This window comes from Bufo gargarizans, chromosome 8, assembly GCF_014858855.1.
Source record: "Bufo gargarizans isolate SCDJY-AF-19 chromosome 8, ASM1485885v1, whole genome shotgun sequence".
NCBI classification, from domain to species: Eukaryota; Metazoa; Chordata; class Amphibia; order Anura; family Bufonidae; genus Bufo; species Bufo gargarizans.
Genome location: NC_058087.1, coordinates 149,715,157 through 149,733,302, shown reverse-complemented (window position 1 = coordinate 149,733,302; position 18,146 = coordinate 149,715,157). Strand labels below are relative to the sequence as shown.

The 18,146-nt window shown below is 44.4% G+C and overlaps 1 protein-coding gene across 2 annotated transcripts in view; it reads left to right on the top strand.

Moving 5' to 3' along the window:
* Window positions 1-18,146, top strand: part of PARN (poly(A)-specific ribonuclease) — a 116,389-nt gene that overhangs the window by 37,218 nt on the left and 61,025 nt on the right. For both annotated transcript variants that reach the window (XM_044303387.1, XM_044303386.1), the window contains exons 14-19: window positions 8,015-8,058; window positions 8,996-9,038; window positions 10,456-10,531; window positions 12,223-12,333; window positions 12,600-12,669; window positions 16,222-16,277. In XM_044303387.1, the coding sequence (XP_044159322.1) occupies window positions 8,015-8,058; window positions 8,996-9,038; window positions 10,456-10,531; window positions 12,223-12,333; window positions 12,600-12,669; window positions 16,222-16,277 (400 nt within the window). The remainder of the gene's footprint in view (window positions 1-8,014; window positions 8,059-8,995; window positions 9,039-10,455; window positions 10,532-12,222; window positions 12,334-12,599; window positions 12,670-16,221; window positions 16,278-18,146) is intronic.

Genomic DNA, 18,146 nt, shown 5'->3' with positions numbered 1-18,146 from the left:
GTACATAGGGACAGCTAGGGAAAGTTTGGTTTAGGCAGGGAAAAAAAAGGGAAAGTTAGTTTTTGAACTTTGATTGCATCACCCTAAGTTAGGGTGTCTGGGGTCCACAGCGCAGCTGTGTGACCCTAGACCCCCCAGGGGTGCTGCCACTTGCCCCCCCCCCTGCCCCCCCCCACCTTTTTTGGGGTGCATTTTTTTTTTTTCGTGTACGCTGACTGTGGCCGGCACTTAGTGTCCGGCCACTGTTAGCGCATCGCACACCCCACCGCTGATCAACTTCGGACGGTTGATCAGCGGTTTTGAATTTTTTTCCCCACATTTTTTGCCCTTTTTTTTAGTTAGTTTATTTTATTTTTTTTCTGTTAGTTTTAGGGTGAGTTCGTGAACACCCGTGCCCCCACACACACGCACACAAAATAAAGAGTTACACACACGCACATATACACGCAGACACACACTCCCCTATGGCCCGCCGGACGTTCTCGGCCGAGGAGGCATACGCCCAGATTGCCTCTGACTCCGAGAGTCCCAGTGAGGATGAGGATGACCCCACATTCCTGTTGTCATCCGCATCCTCCTCATCATCTAGCGATGATGATGAGCCCCCAAGGCGGCGGAGACGCCGCCAGGCGGAGCAAGGGGACCGCCATGTTAGGGACCCTGTGGCCCACACTAGTACGAGCAGCTCTGGGGCTCGTACTGGTTTCCCGGCCCACCAGTTAAATCCACCGGAGCCCCCTGCCGGTGAACTTGTCTGGTGTAGCCCAGAGCGATACGAGCCTGTGATTCCTGATTTTGTAGGCCAATCAGGAATCCAGATTTCCACAGTGGGCTACACTGAATATGACTTTTTTTGTCATTTTTTCAGTGACCCACTGGTAAATCTGATGGTGGAGCAGACGAATCTGTACGCCCAACAGTTCGTCGCTCAACACCCGGGCTCCTTTTTGGCCAGGCCCGGTGGCTGGACGCCGGTCAGTGCAGCCGAAATGAGGACATTTTGGGGCCTCGTGCTGCATATGGGCCTGGTCAAAAAACCCAGTGTCAGGCTGTACTGGAGTGGGGACGTCCTATACCAGGCCCCACTTTACAGTACAGCCATGACACGCTCCCGGTTTGAGGCCATCCGGAAATGTCTGCATTATTCCGATAATGCAGCATGTCCCCCCCGAGGTGATCCTGCCCATGACCGTCTGTACAAGATACGGCCGGTCATCGATCACTTTGGGGCCAAATTCATGGAGGCCTATGTACCTGGAAGAGAGGTCGCGGTTGATGAGTCTCTCATTGCGTTCAAGGGGAGACTCATTTTCCGCCAGTATGTGCCCTCCAAGCGGGCGAGGTATGGCGTGAAGCTATACAAAATTTGTGAGAGTACCTCAGGGTACACTTACAAATTTCGTGTGTACGAGGGGCGAGATTCCCGGATTCAACCCCCAGAATGTCCCCCCACTCTGGGTGTTACCGGGAAACTTGTGTGGGACCTTATGTACCCACTGCTGGATAAGGGTTACCACCTTTACGTGGATAACTTTTATACCAGTATCCCCTTGTTCCAGTCCCTTGCCGCCAGATCCACGTCCGCTTGTGGGACCGTGCGGAAAAATCAACGCGGCCTCCCTGCCCACCCCCTCCAGGTACCTATCCCCAGGGGTGAGACCCGTGCCCTTACCACTGGAAACCTGTTGCTGGTCAGGTATAAGGACAAGAGGGATGTCCTTATGCTGTCCACAATTCATGGTAACGGCATCACCCCTGTCCCTGTGCGAGGTACCGCGGCAACGGTCCTCAAGCCCGATTGTATCGTCGCTTACAATCGGTATATGGGAGGAGTTGATCTCTCTGATCAAGTCCTCAAGCCATATAACGCCATGCGCAAAACCCGGGCATGGTACAAAAAAGTTGCGGTCTACTTGGTGCAGGTTGCCATGTACAACTCTTTTGTACTATCCCGAAGCGCTGGCAGCACAGGGACATTCCTCCAGTTCTATGAGGCAGTCCTCAAGGCCCTGATCTTTTCGGACCGGGAAAGAGCAGGCCGGAGTACCTCGGGAACTGTAGGTGCCCGGATCGTCCCTGGCCAACACTTTCCAGGTGTGGTCCCCCATACTGGAAAGAAGGGACGAACCCAAAAAAAGTGCAGAGTGTGTCGCAGGAGGGGGATACGGAAGGACACAACTACTCAGTGCGACACTTGCCCCGATCATCCGGGCCTCTGCATTGACGGTTGCTTCAGGGAGTATCACACTTCCATGGAGTACTAAATTTATATCCCAATTTAGCACTGACATCGGATAAAAAAAACTGGTTCTCAGACTTGAGACACCCAAAAAAAACTAAAATAATTTATTAAAAGTAGACATATTAGGTATCGCCGCGTTGGTAATAATCTCCTCTATAAAACTACCCCATGACCTAACCCCCCAGATTAACACGGTCAAGGAAAAAAAAAAAAAAAAGGCGCAAAAAAAGGTTTTTTTTGTCACCTTACATAATAAAAAGTTTAATAGCAAGCGATCAAAAAGTCATATAGCCCCCCAAAAAGTGCCAATAAAGCCGTCCACTCATCCCACAAAAAATGAGCCCCCACATGAGATAATTGGATAATTTTTTTTTTTACAAAAATGACCCTTAGACTTTAGAGATACCCCCAAAAAAATTTGAATCAAAAAAGATAATATAGTCTAAAACCAAAATAATTGTAAAAAAAGTTGACTTATCAGGTATTGCCGCGTCCGTAAGAATCTCCTCTATAAAAATACCCCATGACCCAACCCCCCAGATTAACACGGTCAAAAAAAAAAAAAAATAGGTGCAAAAAAATAATTTTTTTGTCACCTTACATAACAAAAAGTTTAATAGCAAGCGATAAAGTCATATAGCCCCCAAAATAGTGCCAATAAAACCGTCCACTCATCCCGCAAAAAATGAGTCCCCACATGAGATAATTGGATAAAAAAAAAAAAAAAAATGACCCTTAGACTTTAGAGATACCCAAAAAAAGATTTGTATCAAAAAAGATAATATAGTCAAAAACCTAAATAATTGTAAAAAAAAAGTAGACTTATTAGGTATTGCCGCGTCCGTAAAAATCTCCTCTATAAAAATATCCCATTACCTAACCCCCCAGATTAACACAGTAAAAAAAAAAAAAAAAAACAGTGCCAAAACCGCTATTTTTGGCACTTTTCCATTTCAATCAGTTTTTTCCGGTAATAAAACAAGGGTTAACAACCAAACAAAACTTAATATTTATTACCCTGATACTGCAGTTCACAGAAACACCACATTTGTGGTCGTAAACTGCTGTATCAGTAAAAGGGAGGCCGCAAAAGGAAAGGACCGACATGGTTTCTGGAAGGCCGATTTTGATGGCCTTTTTTATTGACACCATGTCCCTTTTGAAGCCCCCCTGATGTACCCTAGAGTAAAAACTCCCCAAAACTGACCCCATCTAAGAAACTACACCCCTCAAGGTATTCAAAACTGATTATACAAACTTCATTAACCCTTTAGGTGTTCCTCAACAGTTAATGGCAAATGGAGATGAAATTTCAGAATTTCAATTTTTGGTAACCTTGCGTCACAAAAATGTAATATAGAGCAACCAAAAATCATATTTACCCTAAAAATAGTCCCCAAAAAAATGCCACCTTATCCCGTAGTTTCCAAAATGGGGTCACTTTTAGGGAGTTTCTACTCTAGGGGTGCATCAGGGGGCTTCAAATGGGACATGGTGTAAATAAACCAGTCCATAAAAATCAGCCCTCCAAAAACCAAACGGCGCACCTTTCCCTCTACGCCCCGCTGTGTGGCCGTACAGTAGTTTACGGCCACATATTGGGTGTTTCTGTAAACGGCAGAGTCAGGGCAATAAAGATACAGTCTTGTTTGGCTGTTAACCCTTGATTTGTTAGTGGAAAAAATGGGTTAAAATGGAAAATTAGACAAAAAAATGAAATTTGCTAATTTCATCCCCATTTGCCAATAACTCTTGCGCAACACCTAAAGGGTTAACGACGTATGTAAAATCAGTTTTGAATACCTTGAGGGGTGTAGTTTCTTAGATGGGGTCACTTTTAGGGAGTTTCTACTCTAGGGGTGCATCAGGGGTCTTCAAATGGGACATGGTGTAAATAAACCAGTCCATAAAAATCAGCCCGCCAAAAACCAAACGGCGCACCTTTCCCTCTACGCCCCGCTGTGTGGCCGTACAGTAGTTTACGGCCACATATTGGGTGTTTCTGTAAACGGCAGAGTCAGGGGCAATAAAGATACAGTCTTGTTTGGCTGTTAACCCTTGATTTGTTAGTGGAAAAAATGGGTTAAAATGGAAAATTAGACAAAAAAATGAAATTTGCAAATTTCATCCCCATTTGCCAATAACTCTTGCGCAACACCTAAAGGGTTAACGACGAATGTAAAATCAGTTTTGAATACCTTGAGGGGTGTAGTTTCTTAGATGGGGTCACTTTTAGGGAGTTTCTACTCTAGGGGTGCATCAGGGGTCTTCAAATGGGACATGGTGTAAATAAACCAGTCCATAAAAATCAGCCCTCCAAAAACCAAACGGCGCACCTTTCCCTCTACGCCCCGCTGTGTGGCCGTACAGTAGTTTACGGCCACATATTGGGTGTTTCTATAAACGGCAGAGTCAGGGCAATAAAGATACAGTCTTGTTTGGCTGTTAACCCTTGATTTGTTAGTGGAAAAAATGGGTTAAAATGGAAAATTAGACAAAAAAAAGAAATTCTCAAATTTCATCCCCATTTGCCAATAACTCTTGTGCAACACCTAAAGGGTTAACGACGTATGTAAAATCAGTTTTGAATACCTTGAGGGGTGTAGTTTCTTAGATGGGGTCATTTTTGGGTGGTTTCTATTATGTAAGCCTCGCAAAGTGACTTCAGACCTGAACTGGTCCCTAAAAATGTCGTTTTTGTAAATTGCTGAAAAATTTCAAGATTTGCTTCTAAACTTCTAAGCCTTATAACATCCCCAAAAAATAAAATATCATTCCCAAAACAATTCAAACATAAAGTAGACATATGGGGAATGTAAAGTCATCACAATTTTTGGGGGTATTACTATGTATTACAGAAGTAGAGAAACTGAAACTTTGAAATTTGCTAATTTTTCCAAAAATTTGTTAAATTAGGTATTTTTTGGTGCAAAAAAAAATATTTTTTTGACTTAATTTCACCAGTGTCATGAAGTACAATATGTGACGAAAAAACAATCTCAGAACGGCCTGGATAAGTCAAAGCGTTTTAAAGTTATCAGCACTTAAAGTGACACTGGTCAGATTTGCAAAAAATGGCCTGGTCCTAAGGTGTAAAAAGGCTGTGTCCTTAAGGGGTTAAATGCCTCCTCCAGCAGTCCAAAATGTTCAGTAATGTACAAAAGCTTTAGACAGGTTTGGGAAAAATGCTGCAAAATTAAAATACTTTCAAAAATAAAAGTGTTAATAGTTTATTTTTATCAATTAACAAAATGCTAAATAAATGAACAAAAGAGAATCTAAATCAGATCAACTATCTGGTGTGATCAACCTATATAATATAGAAAACCGCGCTGCTTCAACTTGAGTGCAGTTCACACTGAAGGAGGCAAAAGGTATCTATCGAAGTGTTTCCTCAGTTTTGGTTCCCACGAAGGTCGATGCTCAAATCTCCTAAAAGTCAAAGAGACAGCCCAACATGGTAAAATAACGCAAACTAAGGGCTCTTTCATACCTGCGTTATTGTCTTCCGGCATAGAGTTCCGTCGTCGGGGCTCTATGCCGGAAGAATCCTGATCAGGATTAGGCCCCATGCACACGGCCGTGTTTCACAGCCGTGTGCGGGCCATGGAACCGCGGCCTGGATCCCTCCTGAGAGCAGGAGCGCACGGCGTCACTGGTTGCTATGACGCCGTGCGCTCCCTGCTGCCGCCGCAATACAGTAATACACTGGTATGATCTATACCAGTGTATTACTGTACTGTGGCGGCAGCAGGGAGCGCACGGCGTCATAGCAACCAGTGACGCCGTGCGCTCCTGCTCTCAGGAGGGATCCAGGCCGCGGTTCCACGGCCCGCACACGGCCGTGAAACACGGCCGTGTGCATGGGGCCTTATCCTAATGCATTCTGAATGGAGTGAAATCCATTCAGGATGCATTAGGATGTCTTCAGTTCCGGAACGGAACGTTTTTTGGCCGGAGAAAATACCGCAGCATGCTGCGCTTTTTGCTCCGGCCAAAAAAACTGAAGACTTGCCGCAAGGCCGGATCCGGAATGAATGCCCATTGAAAGGCATTGATCTGGATCCGGCCTTAAGCTAAACGTCGTTTCGGCGCATTGCCGGATACGACGTTTCGCTTTTTTAGAGTGGTTACCATGGCTGCCGGGACGCTAAAGTCCTGGCAGCCATGGTAAAGTGTAGCTTGGAGCGGAGGAGCAGCATACTTTACCGTCCGTGCGGCTCCTGGGGCGCTCCAGAGTGTCGTCAGGGCGCCCCAGGCGCATAGATGACGTGATCGCATGGCACATCATCCATGGGCATGGGGCGCTCTGACGTCACTCTGGAGCGCCCCGGGAGCCGCACGGACTGTAAGTATGCCGCTCCCCCGCTCCTACTATGGCAACCAGGACTTTAATAGCGTCCTGGGTGCCATAGTAACACTGAAAGCATTTTGAAGACGGATCCGTCTTCAAATGCTTTCAGTACACTTGCGTTTTTCCGGATCCGGCGTGTAATTCCGGCAAGCGGAGTACACGCCGGATCCGGACAACGCAAGTGTGAAAGAGGCCTAAGTTTAAATAATGTGATTTATTGTACTCACAAGATCCATAAAACACTCATATAAAATGTGCACGTCCTCTCATGAAACGCCCGACTCGGGTTTCGCCTCGCTTCGTCAGGGGTAAGGCCTCCTCCACATGAACGTGTGCCGTATTGCGGACCGCATTTGTGGATCCGCCATACACGGGTGCCGTTCCGTGGGCATTCCACATCACGGATGCGGATCCCAGTGAAATCTGCCCTCCAAAAACCATATGGCGTTCTTTCCTTTCTGTGCTCAGCTTTGTGCCCGTATAGCAGTTTATGACCACATATGTGGGGGTTTCTGTAAACTACAGAATCGGGGTGATAAATATTGAGTCTTGTTTGGTTGTTAACCCTTCCTGTGTTTACATAAAAAAAAAAATATTAAATTATAAGTTTTCTAAAGTCCCCAAAAATACTATGGAATTTACAAGATGATGCAAACAAATGGGAAATGTAAAATAACCATTTTATGAGGGGTCATTATTTGCTTTAAAAAGAAATTCAAATTACGAAAATTGCAAAGTTTTCTGTAAATTGTGGATTTTTATTTTTTAAATAAGGGTAAAACATATTGACTCAAATTTATCACTGACGTGAAGTACAATATGTCACGAGAAAACAGTCTCAGAATCGCTTGGATATGTAAAAGCATTCCAGAGTTATTACCACATAAAGTGATGCATGTCAGATTTGAAAAAATCGGCCTAGGATGTAAGGTGAAAAGTGGCCCGGTACTGAAGGGGTAAGGCTAGGGCTACACGACATGTGACACATGGGGAACAACTATACTGCAACATGTGTTGCGCGCCAATTTTTATGATGGTCTATGGTGTCACACTGCGCCATGTGACTGCGACAGTCGCAGAAAAATCCATCTTGAATGGATTTTTTGCTACTGTCGTGTCGCAGTGCGACATCATAGACTAACATTATAAAAATTGTTGTGCCACAAAATGTCGTCGTGTAGGCCTAACCTAAACGTGGCACAAAAACGTGATGTAAACAGCCTTTTCACAATAGGCCATTTATGTTTGTCCTGGCCCTTTTTATAGACTAATGCAGGAACTCTAGGCAGATAGTCTGCCCCCTCTCCCCACAGCAGTCAGCTGCTGTCTAATATAGAAGAGACTCCCAAGAGAAGCCCTGTTTAAAAAGGTAGTGCTAATATGTATATTATATACTGACTATCTTCCTTTTTATTTAGGACCTGGAAGAGTTTAAAAGGTTGACGAATTGTGTTTTACCAAGGTAAATTTACTAGCTGTTTTCTAGACATTGTAATGTCTTTAGTTTAGTTTATATATGCAGTATATTATTCTGTTTTGATGTTAAAACAAAAGGAAGTAAAATAATTTAGTATCAGTTGACAGTTAGGGTACTTTCACACTTGCGGCAGGACGGATCAGACAGGCTGTTCACCATGTCGGATCCGTCCTTCCGCTATTTCGCCGGACTGCCGCTCCGTCCCCATTGACTAAAATGGACGGGGGCGGCGGTCCGGCGGCACAACGAAATAGTGGCAGGACGGATCAGACATGGTGAACAGCCTGTCGGATCCGTCCTGCCGCAAGTGTGAAAGTAGCCTTAGTTATGTTACCAATGCACGACTCGTATACAGTGACATTCTAATAAAGGGGTTGTCCAGACTGTAGATATTGATGACCTATCCTTAGCATTAGGGCTGTTTCATACGAGCGTGTGCAGTCCGGAAATCATGCTCCACGTGTGAGCATTATCCTCTGTTCTGGACACTGCTCATCATATGGCATGATACTGATCTATAATGCTGCGTGCCTCTGCATGACATTACTCTACAGAATCATACTGACATAAACCTAATACTATGATTCCATGCACGGGCACATAGCATTATAAAGCAGCGTGCTCCTGCAAGACGACCAGTGTCCAGAACGGAGGATCACGCTCGCACATCGAGGTTGATTTCCGCACTGGGCGCTTTTGTGTGAAACGGCCCATAGTCATCAATATCTGATCAGTGGCTGTCCGGCCCCCCACCAATCGGCTGCATCATGAATTGTATCTGGCATGTACTCAGCGTTATGTTTTGAATGTCCTTCCCTTTTTTTTTTTTTTTTTTTTTTTTTTTTTTTTTTTTTAAATATAAAATTTAATTTTAAGTTTAATAAACCAAAAGTATTTATGGTGTGTGTTTTTTGCTTTCCAGAGTGCTGGACACTAAGCTTATGGCCTCTACACAACCCTTTAAGGTAGTAGTCTTGTCCCATATCTTGGTTAGGTTTCTTTACAGCACATCATTTCACTTATGTACATTGTTTAAAACGTGCACCTACCCTTACAGCTTTATGTGTGAGCCGCACGTGTAGAGCTCCGTGTACGAAACTCATGTATACCTCGTCCATGGAGAGGACTGCGTACATAGAAATCTGTCCAATGTTCTCCCCTACAGTGTAGCAGTTTCTAATGAAACATTGTGGCCCATATTATGGCCACAAATCCTACAATAGTGTAGATCCCCCTGATGCTAATTGTTTCATGTCCTTAGATCCACAGTTGGGCTTGGATTTGCAGTAGCCGTATGCTGGTGTGAAACCACCGTGGAGAGAAACTGGTGGAACATTTTAAAGGTGTTCCTGGGGCTATAGACATTGATGATCTATCTTCAGGATAGGTCACTTATATGCACCCACACCGATCGTCCTGCTGCTAAAGCTGTACAGAGTGGAAGCGGAAGGCTCTTTACACAGTGTCGTTTGTGGCGGCACCGTACTTGAGGTCCATTCACACGTCCGTATACCGTACATGTGTGTTCCCCTTTTTCAAATTAATGGGTCTGCATCCGTTCCGCAAAATTGCAGAACTGATGTGGACCCAGAACTGCGGACATGTGACTGGACCGTAAAGCTCAACTCTCTGTTACTTGAATGGCTGCTGAGCTGCAGTACCCCAGCACAGCCACTATACGGTGTACAGAGCTTTCTGCTTCCATCTCCTTACACTGTAGCTTTGGGCTCCACAGCTGATCGGTGGGGGTGCTGGGTGTTGGACCCCCACCAATCTGATGTTCATGGCCTCTACTGAGGAGAGGTCATTGATATCTGAACCATTTTAATTTTCAGTTTAAAGTGTTCAGGCCCCAAAACCCCCTTTAATTATGCACTGCTCAATCTGCACCAAAATGTTAAGCCCCCGTCTACAGATTTAAAACTTGACTTTTTTTGTGATCAGTCGTCGCTTACCTTCTCTCAAAGCAGAATGTGGGCACAGATATTCGCCTAGCCAAATGGCAGTGTTTGTTTTTGTTTTTTGTTTGTTTTTATTGTTGCACCGGTGTCCTGGAAATGGACATGATCCTAATTTTTGACGGGGCTTGTCTGTCTTCTGTGAATTCAGGTTATTACTGAGTCTTCTCCATGCATCAGGCAAGGCTAATTATCAGCTTTTGAAGAAGATGGCGCTCGTTACATTTCTGCCATGCTTTTTCATGGCCGTGAATGTATTTCTGTTTATGGGTTATCAAGCGTGATTTTTATAAATGCATGTGTTTCTTTTTGACCAGTTTTTATATGTTCCCCCCCCACAAGGGGGCAGCATGGTTGATTAAAGTTTTACTGCACACAGTATACATCTGGTATTAATTGTTCTGTCTCCAATATCTGCTCCTAGGCGATTATTTCACACACTGTCCTCGCCGAACTGGAAAAGAGATTACAGTTGCCTCCTTTCAAACCTCCACAAGTTGGTAAGATGTCAAGAACCAGTTGGCTTCTGTCAACCACCTATGAAAATCTGTGCTGTTTATTTTACAGAAGCCAGTCATTCTCAATAACTGCTCTCAAGAAGGCTTTAGAAAACTGTTAAGTATATTTATAGGATATCAGTGCCCGGTCAAGATGTTCTCGGTTTTGCCTTTTGAATTATGTTACTAACCGGTTAGAATACTATACAATGTAATGGAGTAGTTTACTCGCTTAACCAATCCCCAGCTACTCCCATGCTGGTGCTTCCTGCATCCCCGCAGGTCTCTGTTCACCCAGCTCTAGCAGTTTTCTGTTGACTTGACCACTGCAGCCAATCGCTGCCATTGATTTACTGTGTATGTGTATTATTACGTACGTGTTTGTTCTGGTAAAGCAGATCTGTCGGATTAATATGTAGCCCTATGTAATGGCGGCGTATTACAGCTACAGGTCTGAACGTCTAGTAGCCAGCACTGCACAAATAAAGACCGACGCTAGGCCGACAGGAGCACAGAAGGAATACACTTTACTTGTGTATTCGCGAGGAGAGCGCTCACCCAGCCTCCCACTGTCTGCTGTATGTGCTGCTATAGACACCCAGAAAACTTTTGTTATATTTACAGCTGCCGCCAGAGTTTACAATTAACTCTAAGTAAAATAATAAGGGAAGTGATACTCACCACTCTCCTCCCCTGCAACTTCCAGTGTTGCTCCCCGCTCCTGACGTTGTCTGCAGCGCAACCAATCATTGGCCTCAGCAATACACAGGATGTCGGCGCTCAGGCCAGTGATTGGCTGCAGCGGACACATGTGGGATCAGAACTACTTTGCTGCTGTCCATGGAAAAAAAATACTATGGCAGAGAGGACCAGAACATGATGCTGAAAGTGGTTTTGATTTGTTATTATGTTACATTTACAGCCACTTTCTGTGTTTTATTTTAAGGGGGTTGGCACATCTCACCCATTGGCATATCACTAGGATATTCCACCGATGTCAGGTCCCGTGCCTACCTCTAAAACGCGGACGCTAAAGTGAATGAGGGCACACTGTGCAAGCGCGGCCACCCTGCATTCACTTCGTCTATGGGAGCGCTGAAAATAGCTCTGCTATTTCCGGAACTCCCATAGAGGTAAATGGAAAGATGGCTACTCTTGCGCAGTGCTCGCTCCTTCACTTTCCCTATTCTAGAGAGAGGATCGGGTCTTAGAAGAGGGACCCTCACCTGACACTGGTGTCATAGCCTAGGGGAGGAATGGGCAAACTGCAGCTCTCCAGCTGTTGTAAAACTACAACTCCCAGTATGTCCAGTCTGCCTACAGCAGGGCATGATGGGATTTGTAGTTTTACAATAGCTAGACAGCCGCAGTTTGCCCATCCCTGGGCTAGGGGTATGCCACCAATGTGTGAGACGGGCCAATCCCTTTAACCTGATACATGCTACATATCACATCTAGTTAATGCGTTATCACTGTGACTGTTAACTCTGCTACATCTGTACTTTCAAATCCAAGGCAAGTTTTTTGAGAACACATACTTTCATATGACATATTTTCCCATTTTAACCAAAAAATGCATTCTAATTTACAATGTGGTTAAAAAGTAGTGTACAAAAGCGCACACACCTCGCTGACAAAACAGACCTAATTTGCCAAGTGGATATTGGTGTAATAATTTATTTTCTCCTTTTCAGAGAGTGCTGAAGATTTTCCAAGTTATGATACAAAGGCAGGACAACTTCATGAAGCTGGATATGATGCCTACATCACAGGACTGTGCTTTATCACCATGGCAGACTATCTAGGTAATCTAGGTACTGTGTGTAATGTATCATAGACTGGTGTTTTTGCCAGTCTACCATATCCCCTGCACTGCTGGAGGATGCAACTAATTTATGACAGGGCACAGGTCTCGACCTAAACTAGGTGCGTCCTCCGGAAGTCCATGTGTCTAAACTGAAATCAGTGTTTGACTTTTTTATGCCAGAAAACTGCTTTGTGGGGGGCAATGATAAATCCCCCCCTGTGTTTCTACATGGTGCTAGATGCTGATTCATTGTTTTGTCTATAGGTTCATTTTTAAGCCCACCGCAAACTCATGTTGCGGCCCAGTCTGATGTGATCAGCCCATTCTTTAACAAGTAAGTCACTTACCACAGTCTCGAGATGAAGGCGTAAAGTATTATGATTGTATTTCAGAAAAATGTTTTCATTATGCAGAAGATACAAGGACCAATCTACTATATGTACGTCTGCATCTACAAGTGCTTGAGTTGTCCTCTTACTCCAAGTTCTTGCACTTTTTTGTTCTACCCAGAGCTGGGAAAGTCACCAGTGAAGCCCTGAGATGGCTATGTTCATCTAGCTATCCTGTACTGCACATCTGCCTAGTTACACAGTGATACAGAACTGGAGATTCTTCTCTGCATAACTAGACTGGTATGCCTTGCAGACCTCCTGGGAAGCTAAGCGATGGCCCCTGTGGGGATCTGTAATGGTGACCATATTGGTTTGTCTCCTTCTTTCCAAAGACCTTTTCGAGGTACTTTGTACCTAAGAAGAGGAGTCAGTTATTCATAAGCTCCAGCTCTTCCCATCCATCTACTGATGATTGACAGTGCTCTTCTAGGGAGAAAAGTAAGGAGAAGACTGTCAATCATCAGAAGACGGACCGCAAAAGCTGGAGCTTATGAATAACTCTTTCCTTGGGAACATTTGACTCTTTTCCTGGCCCGGGCTGCAATGATTGTGATGCTGGTTCTCAGCAACCTCTTACTTTTAGCTCATGAGTGACACACCGCTGAAATCAGCATTTCTGTCACTACTTTATACTGTACTCGGTGAGTTCAGCATAACCTCGATGACAGGTTCCCTTTAATGCCATTCACTATCCACTCCATCCATTAGCTCTGACAGCTTGGCCTCCAGCCGCTTCGGTCTTCTCCTGAATGCCCAGTTAAGCCTCATTCACACGTCTGTGCTCAAATCTGTGAGCAGGTGGTCAGTGTTGCATCCGTGAATCTGTCCGTAAAGGGTCCGTGTGTCCGTTTTTTGCTGTCTGTGTTGCATCCGTGTTTTGACTGACACTAAACAGCTGAAAAATTATTTTCAAAGAATCTCTTCTTAATGATCTGTGAAACACGGATGGCATCTGTGGTTTTCATGGACCCATAAACTATAATGGGCGTGATGGATCCATGAACACGGACAAAGTAGAGCATGCATCGGTGCTAAAATACTGATGTCTGAATACACACATTAAAATGAATGGGCACGTGTGCTGCCTGTGGAGAACATGTACAGCACACGTCCGTGAAACGCTGACGTGTGAATGAGGCTTTAAGCTGAATAATGATCAAATCAGAGTTGATTAACTTCGATTTAATTAAATTTCAGCTTAGACAAGCGTTCAGGATAAGACAGAAGAGGCAGCCGAAGACCGAGCCGTCAGTGCTTGTTTGATGGAATGGATAGTGAGCGGCATTGAGCAGCGTGCTATGTATTGTAAGAGGCTTGAGAAGCGAAATGGTGTAACATTTTAAATAAAAAACAAGTGCAAAATTGCTCTTTAGCGCATAATACATGTACTTCAATAATAAAAATGTATCCAAAGGTGTCCATAGGCTTTAAAGTGTCTTACCTGTGGAATACATGTACTCCATACTCTGAACATTTGTGTGAATAAGCCCTTATCAAGGAGTGAATTTTTTATTTTTTTTGTATTGGCTTCTATAGGCGATGTCCACACTTGCGTGGGTTAATTTAGAGCATTCATTTAAAAAAGAATGAAAAAGATCCTCAATAAATACCCTTGGTTTCCTGTGGAGTTGTGCACTGATCTGACCAGGGGGGTACCTTTAGGTATAGGATTTTCAGAGTTCGAAGATCCCTTAGCTGCAAGTTTATTTGTGGTTTGTGAGCTGGAGGGGGAGGCATGCAGAAGCCGAGAGGTGCATTTGTAGGGTGATAAATTGTGCCTCCTGCTGCGCAGCTGAGTGTGCTGAAATGATTATGGAGGGCCGCTATTTGAGTTATGCGTGAAATAAATGTTTTTGAGTTCATAGCGTGCCCTTGGCTCCGAGAAGTTGGTTTAACTGCTTCCTCGTAAATTAGTGCAGCCAACCTGAGAGAGTGGTGTAGCGGATCCACGCAAGCACCATACAAAGGGTTAGTGTGAGGCTTGTTGCTCTTGGACCCTGTCCGTGTTTGTTAGATAACTGTCCGGCCCATAAAGACAGCGTGACTTTGATTCTGGCCACTTGAAATAACACTGGGCAGGAAGGAATAACAAACCTGCGCATTTGTAAAGATTTTTTGGTTAAATACCAAAGTATTGATTTATTTTAAGTAGGAAACTGCGCAAATGTTTTTCTCCAAATACTTTTTTTATTTTTCTTGAAAACCACAATGTAAACGTTCTTCAGGATTACAACATTAGACATGGTTCAGATGACCCTGGACCTTTCCCTGTATTTCTCTGACTCCGATGGGTGCAGTAGTACCCATAGGCGCCTTCGCTGCTTTCCTACACACACGTGTAAAGGAAGATGATGAAACGGTTACCGTATTTTACGCTTTATAAGACGCACCCCTGGTTTAAGAGTAGGAAAATAAGAAAAAAATAATTTTCATCAGACCTAATATCAGATCCTCAGATCAGACCCCCGTAAATGTCTGGCCATCACTTCAGACCCCCGTAAATGTCTGGCCATCACTTCAGACCCCCGTAAATGTCTGGCCATCACTTCAGACCCCCGTGTCAGAAATAAGATCAGATTAAAATAAAAACCTCTTCTTACCTATCCTGCGCCGCCTCTCCTCTTCACCTCCGTTAGAAGTTGCTCTCCCCTGTCTTCCCGGACTGCGTACAGCGTCGGGTCGTTTTGCAGCAGCTGGAGGGCCATGAGTTTGACATCCTCCAGTGTAAAACAAGGCGTTGGAGACGACAACTGTCTGTCTTCCTTTGGTTGCCATTTAAAGGGGCTGTGCCAGTTGCTAAGCTATCCCTTATCCATGAGGTAGGTGATCACTAGCTGATCGCTGGGAATCTTGACAACTGCATGCGCCACTGTTTTGGCTACCTCAGGTGCTTCCATAGAGAATGAATGGAGCTGCAGTGTGCATGCCCTTTAAAAAGGACCTTTCACCACTCCTGACTTGCCTGTTTTAATAGCTACGAGTACGTGCATTCCCCATGTAATAACAATTCTGGAGCATCTGTTCTTATGGCTCTATGTTGTGCCATTCCTGTATTATTTCTACTTTAAGTTATGAATTAACTTTTAGCAGTCTGCAGTAAGGGTACAGAGGGGTGGTAACCAGTGGGGGGGGGGGGGGGGGGACCTGCACAGTCTCACTCTATCCAATCGGTGCTGCCATTTTCAGACTGCGCAGGTACACACCCCCAACTGTTTACCACCCCTCTGTACCCTTACTGCAGACTGCTAGTAATTAATTCATAAGTTCTAATAGAAATAATAAAGGAGTGGCACAACATAGAGCCATAAGAATAGAGGCTTCATAATTGTTATTACATGGGGAATGCATGAAGCTATTAAAACGGGCAAGTCAGGACTAGTGAAAGGTCCTCTTTAAATGTGTTACTGTACATTGGTGGTTTTTAGGGTTTGTCTCTTGTCGGTTATCATTTGTAAAGATGCTTCACTTTTTTTTTTCTGTTGTCACTCTTTCAGGCTTTTTTTGATGAGAATTACGGACATCCCATACCTCAATCTGGACGGTGCAGACTGTAAGTAATTCTGTGAGGACCTCTTCTGTCTACTGTGCACACAAGTTATCAGCTTTGCATTATTAATCGGATGCGCACTTCAAGAACAGCTGCCAGTTTTCTATTTTGGCGATTAGACATCTAAACCTGCAGAAGCAGATGGGGAGGATCAGTGACTGCTGTATGACTAAACATTTGAGGAGTCTGCATAGTGAAATCTTGCTGATTAAATTTTCCATTAACGTTGGTTGTGCAGTATCAGAATATTGATGACGATCCTCAGGATAGGTCATCAATATCAGTTCGGTGGAGGGCTGACTCCCGGCACACCGCCCATCAGCAGTCTGTAGGGGTCACTTGAATGGAAGGAGCAGTTGTAATGACGCCGCGCTGCCTCTACAAGCTAGTTGGCGTGAAGTTAAATATTGAAGAGGGTGCAACACTTACAGAAGCGCTGCGACTCCTTCAAACGGCTTATCTGTGGGGTGCTGAGAGTCGGACCCCTGCTGATTTTGGCATTGATATTGCACGACCCATTTAAGCAATGTTGCATCTGGTCAGATCTTTCAGGTTTTGAGAATTCGTAGGGTCATTGGTGCTGGGCTCAGCTCTCAAGCTCACTTTAATGAACTGAGGCGAGATGGGGTGACAAGTAGCAGCTAGTGAGGGAACCACGCCTTGGCGTTCCTTATGAAAAATGTCTGCAGGAGACAACAAGCAGAGTAAGATGCTATCTGAACATCAGTGTAATATTAAACCTCGGGGCTCATCGTGATCACTTTCTGGTGTACATTACTCTGACTAATAATTACTTGAGTTTTGTGTCTGAAACATTTAGGGATTAAGTTACAACTCTTTCCATTTTTTTTTCAAGATGTGGAAACTTTGGTATACTTTTAGTTCAAGCACTGATGTGAAGGGGTTGTGCCGCCGTTACATATTGATGACATATCCCCGGCAAGATTACACTGAGTGTCTCGCTTGCAGCAGCGGTGCGGTGTAATTGCATGTCCTCGTCCCATTCAAGTGAATGGAACAAGCACTTGTAATTGCACTGCGCCACCAAGAATACCGCAACGATGATCAGTGTAATCTTGAGCTCTGCCTCCTCTTCAAACGGATGATCAGCGGGGGGGGAGACTAGAGTTAGACCTCCACCGATTTTAGATATTGATGACCTGTTTTGAGGATGGGTCATAAATATGTACTGGCTGCACAACCCCTTTAAGGGAACCTGTCGCCTCCACTATGCTGGCCTCACTGAAGGCTGCACCGTGAAGCGACAGACCAACTGATTTCAGTGGTCTGTGACTTTTGAGCTGGCAGTCAGTACTTTTATATTACTGACATGACTGACTCACTAGAGCTGCAATGGAGATGTGTCCGATGACGCTCGCTTGCCTCACCCTCTCCTGACCATGACTGGTGGGTTATTTCCTGTGTGTAAAAGGAAATAAATTTGCCAGCCATGATCAGGCGGCGGGGACTAGCGAGTCTCATCGGACTCATCTCCACTATAAAATAACTGATTGCCAACTGTGGACTCAATACATGGGGTGTTACCCTAAATATTTACGTTGACCACTAGGCCTATTAATCTCCTGATTGTTGTCCAGTCCTTTTGTACATCATTAATCCGTTTCCTTAGCGCAATTTATTAGTGCAACTTACGCAAGGTGATGAGTTCCTCCACTCCATGTAAGGCCCTCACTTAATTCCATAAAGTTCTTTTTTTGGCATTTGTTACGGCCCAGGAATTACATCATGCATTCCATGTCATCATCCCTCATTATGCACAATAATCATGGCTATAATTTTGGAAGTTTGAGTAATTCCTCCGACATAAATGTAACAACTGAAGCCAAAAATACAATGTCTTATTTTAAGCTT